At 43.3% G+C, this 21,690-nt stretch overlaps 2 protein-coding genes across 2 annotated transcripts in view; both read right to left on the bottom strand.

Moving 5' to 3' along the window:
* Positions 1–104: 104 nt before the first annotated feature.
* Positions 105–2,335, bottom strand: LOC128711459 (uncharacterized). The gene is made up of 2 exons (XM_053806336.1): positions 1,809–2,335; positions 105–1,665 (listed from the first exon to the last, which is right to left on the bottom strand). Exons 1-2 carry the CDS (start codon positions 2,333–2,335, stop codon positions 105–107), a joined length of 2,088 nt encoding a protein of 695 aa, XP_053662311.1.
* A 3,806-nt stretch (positions 2,336–6,141) lies between these two features.
* Positions 6,142–21,690, bottom strand: part of LOC128712352 (kinesin-like protein KIF21A) — a 29,635-nt gene continuing 14,086 nt past the window's right edge. Inside the window, exons 2-13 of the mRNA XM_053807246.1 lie at positions 16,764–16,902; positions 14,814–14,897; positions 14,505–14,741; positions 13,965–14,433; positions 13,692–13,894; positions 11,655–13,618; positions 10,277–10,750; positions 8,971–9,114; positions 7,685–7,829; positions 7,324–7,613; positions 6,605–7,246; positions 6,142–6,313 (exon numbers count right to left, since the gene is read on the bottom strand). Of these exons, the coding sequence (XP_053663221.1) occupies positions 6,142–6,313; positions 6,605–7,246; positions 7,324–7,613; positions 7,685–7,829; positions 8,971–9,114; positions 10,277–10,750; positions 11,655–13,618; positions 13,692–13,894; positions 13,965–14,433; positions 14,505–14,741; positions 14,814–14,897; positions 16,764–16,902 (4,963 nt within the window). The remainder of the gene's footprint in view (positions 6,314–6,604; positions 7,247–7,323; positions 7,614–7,684; positions 7,830–8,970; positions 9,115–10,276; positions 10,751–11,654; positions 13,619–13,691; positions 13,895–13,964; positions 14,434–14,504; positions 14,742–14,813; positions 14,898–16,763; positions 16,903–21,690) is intronic.

Below are 21,690 nucleotides of genomic sequence, written 5' to 3'. Positions count from 1 at the left end.
GGCGAAAACATGGGAAATATTTCCTTTACACGTGTACACTATCTTGCTGAATCTGATATGTTACAATTGTTTTTAAGCGACTTGAAACCAAAATTTATTTCCCTTTACGCTCGCTTTCCATTACCTTCCTCCTCTAGCTGTTTCAACCGTGCCTTCATAGATTCGTTCTCTGCCCGCATACTGAGAAACTGTTGCGCAAATTCGTCTCTCGGCAGCAACAGTCCCAACCCGGTACTAACGTACTGTTCCAACGATTCCAGCTTGCTTTGTGTTTCACGCCACAGATTAAACATACACATCCACAAATGGCTTCTCATGGCTTGCTCAGCATCTAACTGGCGCAACGTGCACTGCTCAAACTGTTCCATCATTGCTTTGCGAAGATCGGCAATATCTTCACGAACAGATGATTCCTCCCAATGCTGGACCGACATTGCAGAGTCTTTTCGCTTTTCCACCGTGCTAACAGTGGGTATTTGTGCAGTGGATGCCACCGTCGGAGTGTGCTGTTCCTGCTTGATGCTCCCTACCGACAGACGTGATCGATTTTCCTTATCCAACTTACTTTCAACGACCGGTTCCGTTTCGCTCGAAACGATTCTTTTCATATCAGTTAGCGAAGCGACTGTGTTCTCCTGTTGACTTTCAGCCAGAATTCGCGGTGTATTGTTTTGGGCGATGTTGCTATTGCTCCCCGGAGGATCACTGTTCCTGCTCGGTGTCTCTTCACTCGTCCCGTCTCCAAAATCTGAACCTTCTTCGTGAATGTTTTCCAAATTATCGGCCATACCATGGGCTTTCTTAAACATACGATCACCGTTAACACGTTTAAGCAAACGGTTCACATTTACGAAACTATCATCCACGCCTGGTGTTGTATCGGAGGCTGCTTGCTCCTCTGATTCGGCCGTTTCTAGCTCAATATTACAGTCGGATAATTCATCCAGAAAGCCCATCAAATTGTTTCCTCCCATCTGCATGCTGTTGCGCGATTCCGTGCTCAGCCGGGATGATGTGCTCAACCGGGACAGACAATCCATCGGTGCATCTCGGCGCTGCAAAAATAGATCGATCTCTCCTATAAAACTATCATGCTGGTCTGTTCCACTCATGCGGACTTGAGGGTCGTTCTGCGTTAGCCGATCAGTACGCTGATTGGTTTGGCCACCTTCACTGATCCGAATGCTTTTGGTCGCCTTTCTCGATTCATCCAACTCGATCATGCTCCGCCGATTTGATCCTTCACGAGATTGCGGTACAAATGCAATGCTGTTGACACAGCTTTGGTGAATCTTCTGCATATTTAGCGGATCCTTCAAGTTGCGCATGTCGTACCCGTACACGTATCCTTTTAGATTGCCCACGGCAAAGTGGACGCCATCTTCTGCGATCGCCAGCGATTCGAAGGGATAGTTTGACTGAATCTGTGAAGCGGTTTCCTTTCTACGAGTATCGAAAATATTAATCACGTTATCATAGCCTACTGAGAACAGGTAATCGGGATGCGATTCAACCATCGCTACGTCGCGACACGGTGCGGCATGAGCAGCGTTTTGGGAGAAGAGTGTTTTCTTCGCTTGAGTGTCATACAGCAGCACGGCACCTTTGTAGGAGGCTACAGCCATGGAGAATCTCTTTGTGGGATGAAACCGTACTTTTACGGTGCTGTTAAAAGAAGAGCCCGAGAAAGCTTATTAGTAAGCAACCCTGTTACCCCTTTTTACCAATCCAGTTACATACTATGATTGCCAAAGGCACATGGGTAAACAAACATTGATTAGATTTCTCGTTACTCAACGTACACTTACTTTTTATCGAATGCCAACGTATGCAGCTTCGAACTTGTCTTCATGCCATACATATTCACGAGCCCATTCTCATACACGGTGGCCAAAAAATCGTCCGTTGCATTAAAGTCCATAAATGTGACCCCGATGGTGATCCTATCGGTATCGAACCGCTTCGTGAAGTTGGCCTTCTTGTAATTCATCAACCGTACCGTACCGGTCGTCAAGCCGACTGCAATCTCCTCCTTGCCAGCGGTCTTCGGGCAGGCAACACAGTACAGATTGTCGATCATGATCTTCTTCACGTTTGCAATCGTGCGACCACTATCTCCCATTTTATCACCTCCATCCGGCTGGTGATCCGCGTGCGGTTTAATACGCAACAGCTCGATGGCCCAGTCTTTGTTGGCCCGCACGAACAGTTTCGAGGAACCAAAAAACTGGCAGTGAGAACCATTATTTCCGACATGGACACTGCTGGCAAGCTGCTCCAGCCGTGGAAAGCTATGAAGCTGTGTATCCTTGGCACACGACACGATTCCCGACATGATGGCGCTACCAGGCGAACAATATGATTAAAAAATGTATCGCGAAAAAGGCACTTTATACTGCAACCCTTCGCAACGGGCGAACCCAAACAAACAAACGCTTGCGACGAGTTCCTACGCACAAAAAGCCGCGTACATTTGAATGTTTGTGTCGATGACAGATTGTTGTCGATCGACCCAGGTGGCATAAGGCAAACCAAATGTCATCATTGCAACTCATTCAAAATGACAGTTAATTCATACGGAATAAACAATTCATCGATGCCGAACAAAAGTTTCTACCACATACCGGATTCTTTCATATTAATAACATAACATTTCCATATTTTCAAAATTAGTAAGATATTTTCTTGCGTTTATTCATTTCGAACGTTCCTACGTAGCATCTGTACTGTGCTGGTTGAGCTTTATACACTGTTCCATGTAGTATACACTCAACAATCGACCATAATTACATAACATTTATCTGCCTCTCCTAAATATTCCACATGCCAACTCCATCTATACACTCACAAACTCTAATCATACTTCATCGCTCCTGTAATGTACCTGTATTCTTTTGTAAATCATTTCGAACCTTTCCCGTGTTTCTCACACACTTTCACAGTTCTCGGTCGGACTGCAGTCGGACGATATGAATTTTCTAGCAAAAATAAACAATCTACGCAAAAAAATGAATGGGACTTCCTGCATCTAACGCCACGGCAAAGATGATTTACGTTAAATGAGTACGATTTACACGACATTGTAATGCTAAACCGGGAAAAGATTTACTCTGCCAAATAGCTACGAAATACTGATCGACGGGTGTGTGGCAGAAGAACTTATTCATTACTAAATCGTTGCAACGTGATTAATTTGATCGATGTTGCTTATACGTTTTGAGAATACTGGTAAATTAAGCATAAATTGTCATTTTAATGAATCTATCACTGCCTTCAGCACAACTATTTGCTCTTTCAATTTCAGAAAGATAAATAAAATGTCGGTAGAAAGCGGTCTTGGCTAGTTGATTAAGTAATAATAGGTGGAGTATAAGAAATGAAAACGAAATAAGCAAATACTTATATCGATTTCTCCTACAAACTAAAATCACAACCAATATTAAACTTCATCTGTATTTGGGGTAAATCAACATTGATCTGATAGTATGGTTATAGAATTGAACTGTGCGCGAGATGTGAACCAAATCCTAACGTATACTTAGGATTAGGGAAAAAATCTATTACATGTTAAATGTCATGTTCTGCATGATTACAGGATGTTTAGTTTTGTGTGTGTGAAAAAGTATAGTTACACATTACGTAAAAAATACGATATTTCATTACTGTTAGCTAAGCTCAATGTTTCAGTAACAATCATCAAACAAAAGCTGATAATGCATATGTATATGTACACAAAAGAATAATCGAGCTGCCAAGCTAGATACTACTGGGAATGTATACTCTTTTTCTTAACGTAGGGCGGCCGATGAGTAGAAAATAATCGGTATGAATGAATAGTAAAATGTTAATAGCATTTAGCGACTGAAAATAACATATCCATCCAGCCAACAGTCCCAGCAGGAACAACTACCTTCGATTTGTGCGATTCAGAATACTGAGATAGTTGTGGTTTAGGCTGCGATATAGCTTACTATTTCGCAACGAGTTTGACATCGATGCCAAACCGGTCGCGGCACTGTTGGGCACTAATGGTCTACCTGTAGCTAAGGGAGGCACGGAAGCGTTTGTCATGGGTGCAGATGACGATGAGGATGATGACGATGACGAGAATACCACCGATGAGGAGGATACTTTGGAAGATGAGTTGTAGCCACTACGTGTCATTGGTAATGCTGCCCTGCCGTCACCGAGAACTCTCGAGTTCTCCGCCGACTGGGTCATAATATTTTGGCGCATACTGCTCTGTCTATGGAACACCGCCCGGCCAGATTCGGGCGTCGCTTCCGTGCGCTGGCGTCATATGCTACTCTCGTTTGGTCCTAGTCGTCGAATCGAGGAAGAAACGCGCCACAAGCGAACTTTTCCATCACTGGAAACGGCGTTTTGGAAGGGAAACAAAACATTAGGTAAAATTTTACAACAACAAAATCAACGATAAAACCCCCGGTGAGAAAATATGATACATCAAGCAGAAGCGGTGTAGATATGTGTGACGATCAATTATGGCGAGAACAACAAGACATTTATTAATTGTTCGTGTGTAAAGGAAGAAAAAGAAGGTAATATAATAAAATAGCATAAAATGGTAGCGAATTAAGAGGTTAGGAAGAAAAAAAATCATACATTTTTATGTTTTTACAGTAAAAAAAGTCTAAGCTAGTTTCATATCCTAGTTGCATATATGTTGCAAATGGACAGCATTAATCCAACATTTTTATTTGAAAGCAAACATACTTTTTAGAGAGATTTTTAATTGTTAAACGTTGGAAGAAGCCGTACGAGCTTAACAAAAAGAAAAACGGTAGCAAGCACATTAAAAAAATGATGACATAAACGTAAAGCTGTTAACGATACATGTGATAACAACACGAGCAAAAACAATTGAACACATGAAGTGAACACTTGAAGAAACACTTACAAGTCAATCGATTTGTATCGCAAAGTTGAACGCACAAGTAACGGAATAAGCCACAGAGCTTCCATTTGCCATATAACGTAATTGAAACGGAATGATTTTTTTTTGCGTTGGCTATCCCATCAAAGAAAGGACCATACACCCACAGTGGTGTTCACGAATATGCTACCTTTTTGTGCTTTCCGCTCATCTGTCAAAATCGCCCTATGCTCTTGGCTGGCAGCTAATGGGACAGAAGAAGAACACTACCATCTGTAGAGTCCACACCAGTGCCATCAGCCAGATGAATAATTTTGCCCACATCCTTTCGGTACAAATATATAGAAACGGAAAACGTGCATCAGTTCAATTTGGCAACTTAATAGAACACATGTACAAGCTCCAGCCCTATGCTAAACTGCCAATTTATCACAGCCCAACCATCAACAGCACGATGAATGAAACCGATGAGCTATGAGAAACAAAACTGAAACAGTCCTTACTACCCTGATCAGTCCATCTGTAACTAACTTGTTCATACAATCTCTCAGACATCCTTTTTAAACCATTCTGAACCACTCATTCTGTCAAGACATTTCTATCTATTGTTTATCCACACTACAAGTCTGTTATCTGGTTATTACATGTGTCTTGAATGTTTACCTTCAGAATATTCTGTTAAAGCAACTTTAAGGTGTTTAAGGTATTCGCATAATTAGGGAAATGAGGAGGGTTATATTCAAACGTTCATACGATTTAGTCACGCAAAGTATTAATGAACTACAAAGTCTTTAAGTAATAGACACAATATTTGATAAATTATGACATGCTACAATATGACGGCAGCCCGTGTAAGATCCTCTTAGGATGGAGTTAGGCATTCTTTCGCTCAGCTTATCTACGCTTCATTAGTAGGTTGTCACAGATGAAACATACATCCAGTCTCTACATTATAAGTCTTCTCTAATCCCTGGCATCGTTTATGGTTAAGCTTGGCGGTGCGCAAATAGCGTGCTCTCTCTCTATTCAACCTATCATTTAATAGTTGATTTTATTTGCCGCACTATAAGTTGCTTCCGCAAAACATGAACTATCACATAAGGAACTGGAAATAGTCCTACGAACTACAGTTAATAATGTTACATGCTAGACGTAAGGGCGGATATTATGTTAAAAATTTTAAAAGTCGGGCTAAAGTCATTATTGATGTTGGTTGCATTGAATAGACATGTATCATTCGCCATGATTTAATTCAGCAAACGCTTTGTTTTAGTACCAACGCCACCACCAGTAGCACCGTTTACAGTACCACAAACACTACCATTGCTACCGGTGCCGACTGATCCTGCACCAGAGGAAGATGCATTCAGCGAATCCCAATCGGTGGTTACAAATCGCCAGATCCGTACCTCACCGGAACTATTGTGAGAATGCATTGCATTGTCGAACGGTAGAGAGATTTTATGAAACAAGCAAATGAGAACAAGAACAGGAAGAGAAAAAGAGAAAGGAAAAAGAGAACCATAAAACCAACCCATCGTCAAACGCACCACACCACACACCGCTTAATATTAACAAACTGTTTAAAAACAAGAAAAACGATTTAAAACTTTCCGTTTAAAAGTAAAAAAAAGGTTAGTTTAGAAACAAAAACAAACAAAAAAGGGCAAATAACATAATCAGCGTAACAAAACTATAGTAAATACTTACTTCGATGCAGTAAATACACGATTATCGCTCGTCACGATATCGTTGATCGATTGTTCTGTTTTCATTTCGGCCAGACTGTCGCAAGTTTTAATATTCCACAGCCGCACAACGCCACCGCGACAGCTAGACAGCAAAATATCACCGTAGATGGCCATCCCAGACACCCAACCTTTGTGGGCATTGTTGAGCGACTGTTTGAGTTCTCCGTTGCGCAGGTCCCACCTTTTGATACCGGAGTCGCGACTCCCGGAAAACAGTTCCGCATCGACACCGATCGCATCGTTAGCAACGGCCAATGCTTGCACACCGTCGTAGTGCGGTGGTTCCAAATTTAGCAGCGGCTGAACTACACCACCACTCGAGTTCACCTCGAACACTTTCACGTAGTGGTCTTTCGATCCGGTCGCTACCAGGTCGGTATTGTTCGGCCCCTCCCAAGCGGTCAAACACATTACGGCAGCTTGATGCCCACCGGACAATCGACCGAGGCAAGAGAATTGACGTAGATCCCAGAACCGAACCTTATCGGAAGCTGCCGTGTAGAGTTTACCAGATGCTCCCATTGTTAATGCCGTAATGGAACATTCACCCGGCACCAGGTCGGATAGCGTTGCATTAGCCGGTAAAGTCGTACCGGAGGAACTACAAGCAACATAATACATTCCATCATTATATGTTCACCGTTTTAACTCACCACAGATCAATTGTAATACTCTTACCATAGCGTGATTATTGGACGAATATTGCTGCTCCGCAGATCCCACACTTTAACGAAGGCTCCCGAGGCCGAAAAGAGCAGATTGTTCACACGATCATACTCAACTGCTGCTACCGGACCGAGATGCCCAGTCAAACAGTGTGGCGTAGAATTCGCTCGCAAATCCCAAACCTTCACCGTCCGATCGGCAGCCGCTGTGAAGAGCATTTGATTGCTCACCTTGATCGACAGTACCGAGTTTGAGTGTCCTTCAACCACATGCGTACAGATAAGCGGAGAACCAGCCTTATACTGGAAAGAGATAAATGGTCTTCGTGTATCTTCTGCTGGATCTTCAGCTTCGTGCTCCACTTGATACTTACCCTTCCATTCAGCTCTTTAATGTTTCCTCCGGGTTGTGGGTCCTGCGTACCAGCTCCGAGTCGAGAAAATACGTCCCCGTTATCCTCGCGTGAGATACCACGCCGATAGACTGGTGGTGACGTAGGTACATCGCTTGCGTCCTCGCTGCAGACGCGCAGTGCATGTTTTGTGTGCACGGGTGCAGTTAGGTTGTTTTTAATGTGTGGAAACGTTTGGCATGTCGGTTGTATTGTTAATGCAAGCAGATCAGTTGATAAAAAATGATAACAATTTAAAAAATACACACACACACACAAACAAACATGTAACAAAAAAGCACAGCATTTTCGGTATGAGATACCGATGGGTTTTGGTAGTTTCGGTTAAACATCCAGTCGGCCACATCGGTACGTTCCAGCAAGATGTTCGGTTAGTTTGAAGTCATTCGCAACGGCGATGATGAAGCGGATGGTGGAAAAAATGAAACAATTTTAGCAAATGATTAATATGGTTACAGGTTACATTCAAAATGTTTGTCGAAAATAAGTTGTATATCGTCGAAATTAACAATTTCTTTGGAGAGCTATAAGCATCAGGCGTACAGAAACACACCACGGAAAAGATAAAATACGATTATCTCCAGTTATGTACGATCATATGATCATGCCAGAATTAAAAGCAAAGCAACAGTGGCAGTACTCCAAAAGTGGGAACGACGAAGCATTCTCGTACATTAGTATTATCAATAACAAATATGCACTAGTTTATTCACTCCAGTGTACTAGAGCTAAATTACAATATTGCCAACAAAAATTGCATTAAGTATTGGATCTAATTCTATCTTTTCATTAAGTATATCTGTTAGAGATGTCTATTGGTCCACGAAGAAAAATTAGGCTAAAAAAAATAATTCGTTTTACAAAATTAGTCGTGATTCGAGGGACCGTGGTACGCTAATGTAACGTGTTTTTTGAGCCTTGAGGACCGTAGACAAAAAACCTCCGCACGAAAGGAGGCACGGGTGCGAGTGCATCACGAGAAAGCTTCGTGTTCGGTCATCGTTTGCCGTAGTAGTAGACTGCCGAGTTCTTAAACTGATGATCACTTATCAATCCGCTGAAAGGGCAACAAGTGGGAATGTATATACCTCTATCATTATTACACAGTATCAAACTGCTTCCTGATCACTACAAGAACGAAATTTTAATTTCACATCTCTTTTGCTGCACAATTACCTGAACGAAATTTCTAGCAATAATAGGACACACTATTTATCATAATTCAATAGGGATCAATATATACTCACATTCCTGGTGACATTTTGCTGGTGAAGGTTCTTCGGCTAATTCTTGGTGACGGGGGTGCAGCACTCGCTTCAAATGATTTTCTGGCAAGCAGCGGCGATGCCGTGCTGTTCTGTCGTGATAGCCCCTGGTGCGGTTGAAGACCTCTGCAAGATGTGTGTCGGGTATTTGAGTGATCAGAAGTGTATGTTGAATATGTGCTAAACGTATGATTTCCCTTGCATGATATTATTATGTCTACTGCTGTTGTGCGTACAGTTGTGGATAAGCTTGGTTGGGTAGCGTGAAACAAAACTGTGAAAAGGTGTACCAAACACTTCCAACCTTTTTTACACCATTGTTCCAAAACATAAACGCTACTCATTTATCTAGAAACATTTTATTCAAATGGCAGTGGCGTGTGTGATCACATAAAATACCCAGCATTAAATATAACTCTACAAAAGATACCTCTAACTTAAAGCTTTGTGTGCAATCCCGACCTGAGAGACAACTTTCTGCAATGAAACAGTGGAAAATCAAAAAGGAAAGAGAAACAAAACAATACCAATTCCATCGGTTTGCAGTGGTAACGCTAATATTTGGCTGTAGTCTCCAATGGAAACGAGAATAAATTGAGCAAAAGCAAAAGGGCCAATAACATTGCTTCAAACAAACTCTAACAAATGTTAAACGGGAAGCTGCATAGAATGGTAGAAAGCACCTTACAAACATCCATACAAAGATGCTTTAATGTTTAGTAGACAATCCATTTTCTCTTTTGGTAGTGGTATGCTCTCGGTAGTGCAATGTTGCAGGGACGATATTGCTTCGGTCCTCCAGCAGTGCAACTGTTGGAGGAAGCAACTGTTCTCCGATGGTAGCCAAACTGCTCTCTAGCAGCCGTTTAAGCTCTTGAAAGGCCTGTATTGGTAGCAGACGATACAATATATCGATGGTGGCCAGCAGACGCAGCATAATTTTTCTAAAACAAAGGAAAACGATACATAATGGCTCTAGTGCGTCAAAGAGAGAGAAAGAAAAAACTGGCACCACGAAACGCAAACATGCGGATGAACAAACGGGAGAGAAAAAAAGCAGCATTCTGATTAGTGTCACATCGCACTCATTCCAGGCTCGGTGATCCTTGAATGAAAGTACTTCAAACAAACTCAAGCTACATTACCGTAGCAATAATACGGTGATAAACATCCCCGTATATCCATTTCCACGCACAAACACACAGTAACAGTAGTAAGGTTAACGTCAATACATAACAAAATTCCCATCATTCAAAATCAAAGAGTTTTACATTCCGCGACTACTTACTTAAGCGAACCGGGTGCACTTGGAACACGCGAAAGCGGTACAAACGTTCGAGCGGGAACGGGAACCACCGGCGGCGGTGGAGCAATTGGAAGACCGGCATTAGCAGCCGCGACCGGATCCATCGCCCCGTCCAGTATCGTGTACGAGCGGGTCATAACGTCCGACCTGTCGTGCCGGTCCTGCAGAGAGGGCGGGTGCTTCGTGTCATCTTCATCTGCGGAATCCTCGAGATAAATACAAATACCCACTTTCTCAAGCTTACTGCCGCCACCGCTCACTCCGTTGCTAGCAGCGGTGCAACCGATACCGGTGCTGGCATTACTATTCCTATCCGGCATGCCACCACCGTCACCGGCCGGACCGATGTAGCCGGAGCTGCTGCCGTACAGCAAGTCCTGAATGGCAGCCACCGAGGGCACCACGGCAGGGTTTCGTCTTTGTTTCGAGGAGTTCCTGTAGGTGACGATAGAATCGCTATTTTTTTTTCATTCAAACCCCCAAATGCATAATTAAAGGGCCGGGGACATAACAGACGGACGGAGCCGAGTGAAACGAAAATGGAACAAACACAAATTGGCGGGGATAGAGGTATGTGCATTTAGGCCAGGGAACGATAGAAAAAGCGAATTGAAGAACCCGAAAAGAAAAGAAAGAAAACATAAGAAATGGATACACAAAACTTAAAACTAAAAAAAATCGTAATGTAAAAATCTAACGTAAATTTTCAAACAAATCCAGAATTTCACTGAAAAGTACGTAAATGGAAACATAAACGAAAACATTGTTGCATCGCATATTGATCCTCGACCAATTTCTTCATAAACTAAATTTATCCAAAACATGTAAGCCACATATATCCTTTCTTAATATTCGTCTTCATCCGGCAAGATTATCGTGGAGTAAATCAGATTGAGACCTGTATTTGACAACTTCATAACCAATGTTCAAACGATTTCGGTACATTTGCGAATATCTTCGATATCTGTGAAAACATTAAAGCAAAATAGATGATGACATAGTCTGACAAACTCGAACTAATTCACTTTTTGGTTATAAAGAAGATTCACAAAGAGAGCGACGAGTAAGGGCTTAAGAGACACTTCGGTAGATGGAATATTCCGAGTAAAAACATTTACAAGAAGTTAGCAAAACCCAATCAGGACTCATTCAGGAGATAACAGCGCTTTTGCTAAAATACAAGACTATTGCGTCATTTTAAAAAGCCAAAAACTGATTGTGCAACACACTCGCTCACACATTTACACATCCATCGCACCAACTAAGAAATAAGCTTGCAGATGATGCGTGCGTGTGCGCGCTATTTGACGGATGGTAAACCGAATGGAGCAAACGCATTATTACGCATATTATTACTCACAGATTCGTGTTGCTGTTGCTTGGAGAAGGGCTTCGCGTCGTAGAATCAACAACGTGTGGCAAACGGTACTGCGATGAGGACGGTTGTGGTTCACCATTTTCCAACAAATTCGATTGCGATTGGCTCACGTACGAATTAGCCGATTGCGCGGAGCTGAAACTTGTTTCCGACGTTGAAGTTGCCGGTGCACGCGTCAAAATGTACTGCAGCAACTGCTCCTGAACGCTGGTATCACGCTGGAGTTCCGCAAGCAATGCCTCCCGTTCGCGTAGCTTAGATTGTGCCACACCTGCCTCACAGACATGCCCAACGGTAACGCTACACACTCGTTGCAACATAAACTTGGCCTCCTCAACGGTACCGATGTTATCCATTATGGTTTGCAGCATTGCGTGCTCTGTGTTCAAATCCTTGCCGTCTTCTATTTGGATGATGGACTTCTGCAATTCGGCGATCGTATCGTGCAGATAATTCATGTTTGCTATTAATGTGTCTTCCTCCGAAACTAGATCGTGCAGAGTTGACTCTGCATTATCCTTTCTGCGCTGCCGCAAATTATTTAAATCACGGCAAAGCATATCACGCTCCTGCATAACACGCTCTAGCTCCATTTCCAGCTCCAGTATTGCTTGACGCGAGCGGGCCGCTCGCATGATCGTACGCTGCAGCTCTTCCCAGCGCGTCTTGAACCGCTTGGTACCCTGCAGCATGCTATTTATGGAAGCAGTAGCCGGCACACGGCCAGCCGCCTTTAAGCTCATTACACCACGCTGTGATTTTCGTAGATTGAAAACCTCCTCAGTCTTTCGCTTCAGTACCTGATCCTTGGCGGCACCCTGCGCCTGCAAGGATTTTATCATATTCTTATGCTTTCTGGTTTCCTTTCGCAGTTGCGCGATTTCGCGCGTCTTTTTACTCTCCATTTCCTTGTGCCGGTTGCTTTCCTCCTGAATTTTCTTCATCAGTCGCGTTTTTACTTGCTTCAACTCTGCCAGCTCTCCCCGTAGTGTTTTAATCTTTGCATCCTGTGCCTGCATATTACGCTGTAGCCGTAGATGCTCTTTATTGGTCGCTTGGAAATGATTCAACTGGCGGCGCATCTCGTTCAGCTTTCGCTCGTAATCATCCTTAACGCGCTTAATAGCAGACTCATTGGTTGTGTTTTGTCCCTTGTTGTTATTAGCACCCATTCCACCGTTACCTATAGTGGCCAGTACTTCATCCCGTTCACGTTCGGTATTGGAAATTTTTTCCTTCATTAGGTTAAATTGCTTTTCGTATTGCTGGCGCATAATTTGCAGCCGCTGCTGAGATTCTTCGAGCTGTTCAATAAGGCGCACCTTCAGTTCAATGTCGGAGTTGACGTCAAACATTTCCGCACGCAATACTTCGGCCTTATCGTCGGATTCCGTATCGGAATCGCTGTCGGAATTTTGTTCCAAACTGCTCGATTCATTTTCCAGCCCCGGCAACGATCGAGACATCAGCGTTTCACGTTCTTTCTCCATTTCGTGTTTTAGCAGGTTGATCATCGTTTCCTGATTATCCTCGATAAACGGATATGCTTTCAGCCCTAGCTTGGACTGTGAGTTCTTTGCCTTTTTAAACTGTTGGAACATTTGTTCTGATTCGATTAATTTAGCCTTTAGCTTTTCTATCTCACTTATATAGCCAACAATCAGGTCCTGCATTGCTGATTCATTGCCACCTGCCGTCGAGGTCAGACTAGAGTCATTTGTCGCGTTTGACGGGTCAGCGCCATCACCGGCGGCAGAGGCCTTGTTCAGCGAAGAAATTGTCTGCTGTGCCTGCAGCGCAGCGTTCTTTTCCGTTAGCGCGTTTATTGTTTCTTGCATCGCCTTCACCCGTTGCTGCAGCCGCTTGTTGTCCTGCGAGAGCATCTCATTCTCAAGTGACACATCTGATATCGCTATATTACCATCTGCATCGATGCTACGTTTGCCCTGAAAGTTTAAAATAAAGCACGCTTTTATTAATTCCTATTCATATTACAGTGCGTTTACGCATTCTATGTACCTGTTTGTATTCGAGAATTTCGAGCTGTAGGTTGGCAATTTCACGCCGCAATAAAGATATGGTCCGCGAGCTTTGATCTTGGTTAATTTGTACTTTGTTTTTAATGTTTCGCGCTCGGTTGGCATACTTGAGCGTGTTAAGCGTTTCCATAAAATCTCTATCACTTGGCGATACGCAAGCGATCATTATTGTTTGACTGTTACCTGGGAAAAGATAATACGTTTGTCGATTGAAAAACATCCATTTTCAAATATCGAAATCTATCCTACTAACCCCCAAGCGAATCCTGCAACAATCGAGTCAACTTCGAATCACGATACGGTACATGGGACACCTTCTTAGTTTTATCTCCCAGCGCTGATATTACGTTGCCCAAAGCCAACAGACCACAGTTGATGGAGATTCCCTCGCGAGCCCGCTCGCCCGTGGCACCGGTCCGCTTCAGCCGTTCCGAACCAGCCAGATCGACGAAATGAAATTTTGAGGTAAGCGTTTCCGTATCACCATCCGCATTGCCGCACTGTTCTGCTGTCATGACACGCTGCCTTCGAATTAGTATTGTGAACAATGCGTGGCTTCGCGAAGATTGCTCATTCATCTGTGTGGACGCCGTCGTACGTGCCAGAGCGCCCTGCTGCAAACAGTTGAGCGCCTCTTGCGGACCGGCCAATGGTTTTATGGTAGCGCCCGCTACCGAAATGCCCCCAGATGAATCTTCAAAAATCTTAAACACACGTGCACCCTGTAAACGGAATCGAAAAGTTAAACCAACTGTATCACAAAACCACATATTCATCCCTAGTGACGACTTACTTTATTGTAAGGGTCGAGCAAATCTATAATTTCCTCGTTGTAAAGCTCCATAAACTGTGCGGCCACACTGAACGTTACGGAACCAAGATATGTCCCGTTTTCGTCGTATGGATTTTGCTGTAGCTGTGCAATACCTTCGAACAGATGTCGCACGGCCCGTGGGATGATACCTTCCTGTGCTTCCGGTACGGCACGTTCAAACCCAGTGCCCATCGTGTAGGTCTTGCCAGAGCCAGTCTGTTAAAATATAAAATAGGACATACATTACGATTAGTTTAAGCAATCATATCGTTTGAACGCTCAGCATACCTGTCCATATGCCAGCACTGTAGCATTATATCCTTGAAGAGCTCCATCTACCAATTTTTCGATGCAGTTATTGTACACTGATACCTGCAAAATAATCAATTTAGATAAATCAAATGTAATTTAAAACATAAAAAAAACGAATTCTTGCCATCCTATTCCATTTTATTTTTATTTTTCCATTCCTAACATAATCCTTATTTTTACTTCCTTGTGGACATTTTTCTCACACATAACGTCATATGACCTATATATTCTGATTCTGTAATGCTTAGAGATGTTTTTCCCTAGTCAGCACCATCTCATTCTGGTAATACATCCGACGAAATCTGCCATTTCATACCAAATAAGTAAAACCTGGATGGCTTTTTCCTAACCTTACTCCAGCTATGGTTTGATGTACAGTAAAGACAGCATTTTGTAATCATTTGCTTTGCATATTGTATGACGAAGCGTAGCAACAAATCACGTACACAGCACATACATCCCATTCACCCTGTGTTAGCGACATTCAACGTGTGGTTCCTACACCCAACATGGAACCTGGGAGGTCGTACACACTGGCTCGCTGCTAGCTAGCTGCTGTGTGTTGCTCCAAACACGACAGTTCCGTGCGTTCACAATTTGGTAATGTACAAAATGCCGTGGTTCCCTGCACAGTTGCCGGAAATAAACAAACCTCCCAAACTTACACTGCCACCGGCACATTTGCCACCACTGTCAAACGATATTTTGAACGTGGCAGCGATGCCTCATACTGCGAGCTGGAGTTGTTACTTTTTTTCCATAAATGCATCAACAATACCTACGGCCGACAAACGACGTCTCATTGCGGGCACATCCGTCGGCTGGGTAGTTTATAATGCCATGCTGGGCAACTACCTCCTCGCAGTATCTTGGCCGCTCTCACCCATCCCTATTCCTATTGTTAATATCTCTCTTACGCGAACGAATGAAATGAAATGTCGTGTCGAGTGAGACTCTTTGGATATACTTCTATCAGGCTGTAAGTAGGTTTTAGAACCATATACATCATGCACATCCCGGTGTTGTCTGGAAATGAACAACTCACATCAAGAGATTCATTTCAGACTGTTTCCTTTCAGTCGCGATGCTCCAGAATTTCCAGCGACTGTTCTCAGCCATCATTCGTCATTGCTGGATGATGGAGAAAAAAAACTACACGTGTGCCATTATACGGGCGCTATCTACAACTTCCATGCCCTTTTCCACCTTCAATTCAACTGTTCCTACCGAAGGCGTGGCATTTGTCACATAACAACAATGCGCAAAAGAATGGTTTCTGTATATTGTTAACAAGGTAGAGAACTTTTTGATCTTTTCTTCACAAACAGACACTAACGCGCCGCAAAAGATCACAAAAAGGATCAACAACTATAACGACAGGAGAGAAATGTAGTGTAAAAGTTAGAAAAACTAACATTCCGTTTTAACAAAGCTGTTTGCACCAATATTTGGATAAAGTAAACAAGATAAGATACATCTTTTATACGTTTCAATGCTCTCGACACTTTTAGTACAGGTAGTAAGTGCATTGTTATCGCTTATCGTCCAACATACACCTGTGCCCTACAACGATAACAACGTTCAACATCGATTGCAAAGTTCTCGCCGGCGATCGATTGGTCGTGTTAGCGCGTAACAAATCGTTCTCCCAATGGAATAGGACGCAGATTCAACGGCTCAGCTGATTTCTCTTCGCAGCTTATTGTAAAGAAGGCCAACCGCTACCTAAACCTGACCATGGTATGGAAGTGATCCGACGTCCTACGCAACCAGCAGAAGAAAGAACACCCCTCGCCACTACATCCACCACACACACAAGCTCATGGACAACGCCATGTCCTCTGCCCACTATCTTGGATATCTCGCGTACCTAGCACACCGTACAGTTTCCGCGCCGCCGTTGCGGCGCAGTATGTTAACACTTACCTGCGTCGTACTCATATCGAACACATAGTCGAAGGTAAAGGCCTTATCGGATCCGAGCAAAACTTGCGGCTCACCAGGCGTGACCTGCGTGCACACCCGGCACATATCGATTAGCTCACGCGGTATCTGTGGACGAATTCTGAAACGATGTCGAGCAAAGGGGAGAAAACATCAGTAAGCTGAAGGTACATGTTCGTGCGGGTAAGGTGAAATAGGTGAAATATGTTGTAACTGAGGCGCAAGAGGTACGCGACCGGGTGGACACCAAATGTTTGTACACTGATTAACGGTTAATTTTGCAATTCTCATGTTTATGTTCACACCACGGAGGGGGATGGGTTGGTTGTGGGAAGTTCAAAGATCATCAGTATAAAGGCACCATGGCTCACTGTGCCAGTGCCCGTGGAACAGCTGGTTTAGCAGGGTATTGCTACACCTCGTTGCCACGATGATTGGGGGTAACGTTTCCGCACGTATATGCAAATTAATTGAATTAGCGGTCAAAGTCATTGCAACGGGATGGTCACCTTTTTTTTTGGTCCGCCCGGCCACACATATGTCTACCATGTTTCGTGCATGTTGCAACCTGGTACCACTACTTCCTCTTTTGCCTACGTTTCTTTATGTGCAATTCATAAACGGGAAAAACTACTTGGGCAAAACGCTTCACGAAGACCCCTGTTAACAAAGGTGGCCAGTAGGAAATTCAAACCTACCCTCCCCCACTTTACGTATATGCACACAACGCGTATTTCAAGTTTGCATAAAACTCAGTCAGCCTTTGTCCGCTGCGCGATCGTTACATTGTGGGGGTCTTGACATAAACTTGACTGGCGGTTTGAGGAAGCAGACACAACGTCGCACTTCACATACCGGAAGATTAAAACGGCATCGACAGTCACAGGTTCTCATCCAGTGGTCCCCCATTGCCTTAGGGAACGCCCGCAGTAACAATTCAAAAGATATATCGAAAAGCGGTTGGTGCTGGTTGGTTGTTTCCAGTGCAGTTAATGGTGGACAACTCTGCCTCAGAATAAATAATAGCGGTTAGGCGAGACATTTTGCCGACGTAAAGGATTGTTGTTTGGGCTGGGAAGGAAATCTTACACACAGAGTTTGCGCCTTTATTGCCTCGGACTAATATCCGGATCATTTGGACCACTGTTTCTACCGTAAGATGTAGATTTTCCATTGATGAATACACTTTATGATTAGGACGTTATTTTGTTGAAATTGCCACATTTCACCATGTCGTGTATGGTCGATTACTCGACACATTGACAACCAATTTAAGTTCTTCAACTTGTTGCATACATTTCTTTTACTTTACTTTTACTTTTTCCCTTAGTTAGACGAAGACACGTATAGTGCCGACATAAGACTATTAAAATCTCATCAGAACTTCCATCACGGAGAGCCATCCATAAATAATGACGAGAACGTGATCGGTCGTGAACAGCGTGGTACGTGAGCCTCAATTTTCTCTCTCCCGACTTTTGCGATTAATTTGTGAAAGAATGCATTACGGTATGGATTAAAGCACAGAGCTAAGGTTAAAAGCTGCATCCCAAAAAGGAACGAAAGCCGAATATCGCATTGCGAATTTAAATCCGGTGCAAAACTCATTCTTCTAACCAGTAAGTGCCCAGTAGCACAAAGAATTGCAACTCCCATCCCAAACCACAAGTAATTTGAGATGCGGGATGGTAAAGGTAGCAATGCAGTCGGGATGGAATTCATAAGGGCATGACTTATGCACACCATTATCCACGAAAACACACGTTCGAGGTATTCGAAACGTAATTTAACCCGCGCCAGAGCACCTTTTGCTGATTAAGTTTTGCCAGCCACACGTGGCATCGGGGTCTAAATTTGCCACCCGCTCCACCCAATACCTCTAACACTATATCCTGATTACGGCTGATATCAAAAGATATTACGGCTGTGGTGAGCTGGAGCTGGGGTATCGAGTAACGCCATCCCCGTCGCCAAATGTCCGTTCGAATGAAGACAAAGTTTCATCTTCATCTGAACACGATACCGAAATATCATAACAGGAAATGTGAGGCAAGTTAAACGGAGTGTTATAGCCTTTGCTTGACATTTTTACCACAGTCTTCTCACCGTACGTGCGCGCCACATCGTCAGGGGACACATAACAAACGCGCGACTAGACGCCGGCAGGGGGGTTTTTGTCTTCTTTTAATGCAGTTGATAGTTTCACACCGAGAGCTTTGGTTGGTGCAACGGTGCAGTGCATGCATAAAACTGTATATCCCGCGATGCTCGTTTAGACTGTTGCCCTTTTCTATGCACATCTGTTTCCTTACCGGGTGATAGCGCCGTCTTAGCGGTCAAAAGTATCATAAACCGTTTGTTCAACCAGCAGCAGCAGCAGCAGCAACACCGTTCGCCTTTTTGGGAATTGCACACAGGAAACGAACTCCCCGTCAGATCCCAAAACTGGCAAAGGGTCTCTACGTAGCGAATAATTATTCTCCATTAGTTTGCTTCCACTGTACCTCACGATGGCAATGACATCACTGTTCAATCAACGTGCCACGCAAATTCTTGGTCTGTATCTTGGAGTCTTGGAGAGAAAAAAAACTGACATCTTTAAGACTGGATCTTTTGTTGCAAGCAACATTTTGAACTACCTAATTCCTTGAATGCTTTAAATATTTCTAGGGAGTGAGTTAATTCAAATCTCCAAGGAGAGTATTATTTATAACACTTTGCGATTTAACTCATTCACAAAGAATTAGATCATGCAAAATAATTAAGATTTAACTCTTCACCTTCAACTCATGATTTAAATCGTGAGTTAACTCTTGTGGAAGTTGACTGGCGATTTAATCATTCACGGCGACCTGTAACTCACGATTTTATAGACTCCCGTGGCTTATTTAAAATTATTGAAATCATGAAGAGTGAGTTTAAGAGTTAATTCTTCATTCCAACTCTTTAACTCTGATTTTAATTCTTGAAAAGAATTATATTTGACATCTCTTCTCAGGACGTCTAGAGGCCTACTATTTCTGATCTTCTTTGACATTATTTACACGTAGTTGGACAGTCAAGTCCTGCTTACGGGGGAATGGTCCGGATGAGATTTTGGTCCGGTCCTGTCGTGCGAAGACCGTCCCCAACATATCCACTACCTACGAAAATGCCTTCCTACCCCATCGCAAATTCGCAAATGATCGTAACAGCACACTTTCACAGAAAGCTTTCTTCGTCCATGTGAACGTAGCCAGGTTTCCCAACTCTAGGTGCACTGAACGCATAATGCATGCGTGACGAGGAATAGGATGATCTAGGTGCGCGATATGCAATCAACGAATGATGGCTCGTGATCCAATGTTCGCCACCACCCACAACCCATCGTTCGCGATTGCTGTACACCAAATTATCTATCGTTACCCATTTGGGCCGTGGGAAGTGAGCAAACAGTGAGGATTAATAAATTCACATGTAGTAAACAAAAACAAAAACGGCAAATGCGAAACAGAGCCACTTACATGATTCATAATGCTACTCAGGCTTAGGTGTTTATAGGGGGCTTCATAATCACGAGAAAGGTTTCGTTCCATCACGACGGTATGGAAACAAATACAATTGCATCCCGCAAGGAATTATTACACACGAAAGTTTAGAGTGAATCAACAAACGAGATTGGTTGTTACAAATCAACGAAACGATCCCAAATGCGATGAATAATTTCCGGTAGCCATGGGCCTAATCGTATGCTACATCAAAAGGGGTACACCTTGCACGTTTTTAGATAGACCGCACATGTTCGCCTTGAGCATTAGATAAGATGTGTTTTTATCAATACGCTAACGAAAAAAATGTCTGATAAATGAGCTCGTCGCTCAAATACTCTCCAGTCATTCCCTGAAGGAAGATGTACAGTCAGAAGCTCGGACTGCAGGTCATTGTCGTGGTCTCTTAAAGGAGAATTTTTATAACTGCGATATTTATTGGAAAAAACTTTTAGTTACAACGATGTTGTAGATTTGACAAAGTATGAGCATAGTTTATACTACATCCAAGAGGATTATAAGAAGCACAACGACTTTAATTGATTTAACATGTTCACATTCACATCGTCACAGTATTCAAACCAGTCGCTTGTTATTACGGAAAACAAATTTCCATTTATCCTCCCCACATTACTGACGTCACTGTTGAACATGGCACTTAGTTGCTCGTGTATTCCGTGCACGTTTGCCGTCCCATTACAGCGCCCCGCCAAAAAGATAGCTAAGTTGACAATGCATGTACAATGTCAAGGTTACAATGTGCCAATGTACGCGTGTGTTCCGCTTGTTTTACTCAATTGTCGATTACATTCGTGAGAAAATTAATTTCCTTTCCACACAAAACCCGCGGCATTTCCGGCAGTTCAACATTGACATTTTCTCGGCCAGCAATATTTCTGCCCCAAAAGCGGAAAGTTGTCTTCCCACCTTTAGCGTCACCCTGTTTAACGGAAAATTTTCTAGCAAAACTATCCAATTCCGCATGGCTTCTCCTACTCCCCCTTATACCCCCCTCGAATCGGGGATATTTATCCTAAAGCCCCAGGGCGCATTCACATTCCATCCACCCAGCAAATAAGTTTGATATTTGCATATATTTTTTTTTCCTCTCTCTCTCTCTCTCTTCGTCCACAGTTGCATAAATTATTCTCACGTCGCCAACCTTTTCCGCCAATTGCCCACACACGCGGCGGCATCGATTCTACGATTGCCGGCGAAGAAAACAGTGAAGGTGGAGCGAAAATAGAAAATAAAGCTGCTCCCACAATCGGCGTGTCAAACATGGAAATTTGTACCGATGAATTATGCATCGACAGCGAATGCACCTAAGTGGTACCGTTCGGCTACACGAACTCTATCAGTGTTGTATGTTTATATGGGTA

Source organism: Anopheles marshallii, chromosome 3, assembly GCF_943734725.1.
Source record: "Anopheles marshallii chromosome 3, idAnoMarsDA_429_01, whole genome shotgun sequence".
NCBI lineage: Eukaryota > Metazoa > Arthropoda > Insecta > Diptera > Culicidae > Anopheles > Anopheles marshallii.
This window is presented reverse-complemented; position numbering and strand designations above follow the sequence as displayed.

What these genes read in the sequence shown, in the direction of transcription:
- LOC128711459 (XM_053806336.1), bottom strand. Translation starts at nt 2,335, where the DNA reads ATGTCGGGAATCGTGTCGTGTGCCAAGGATACACAGCTTCATAGCTTT. An exon ending in ACGTTGGCATTCGATAAAAA is followed by an intron (nt 1,666 to 1,808) that starts GTAAGTGTACGT and finishes TTCTTTTAACAG; the next exon opens with CACCGTAAAAGTACGGTTTC.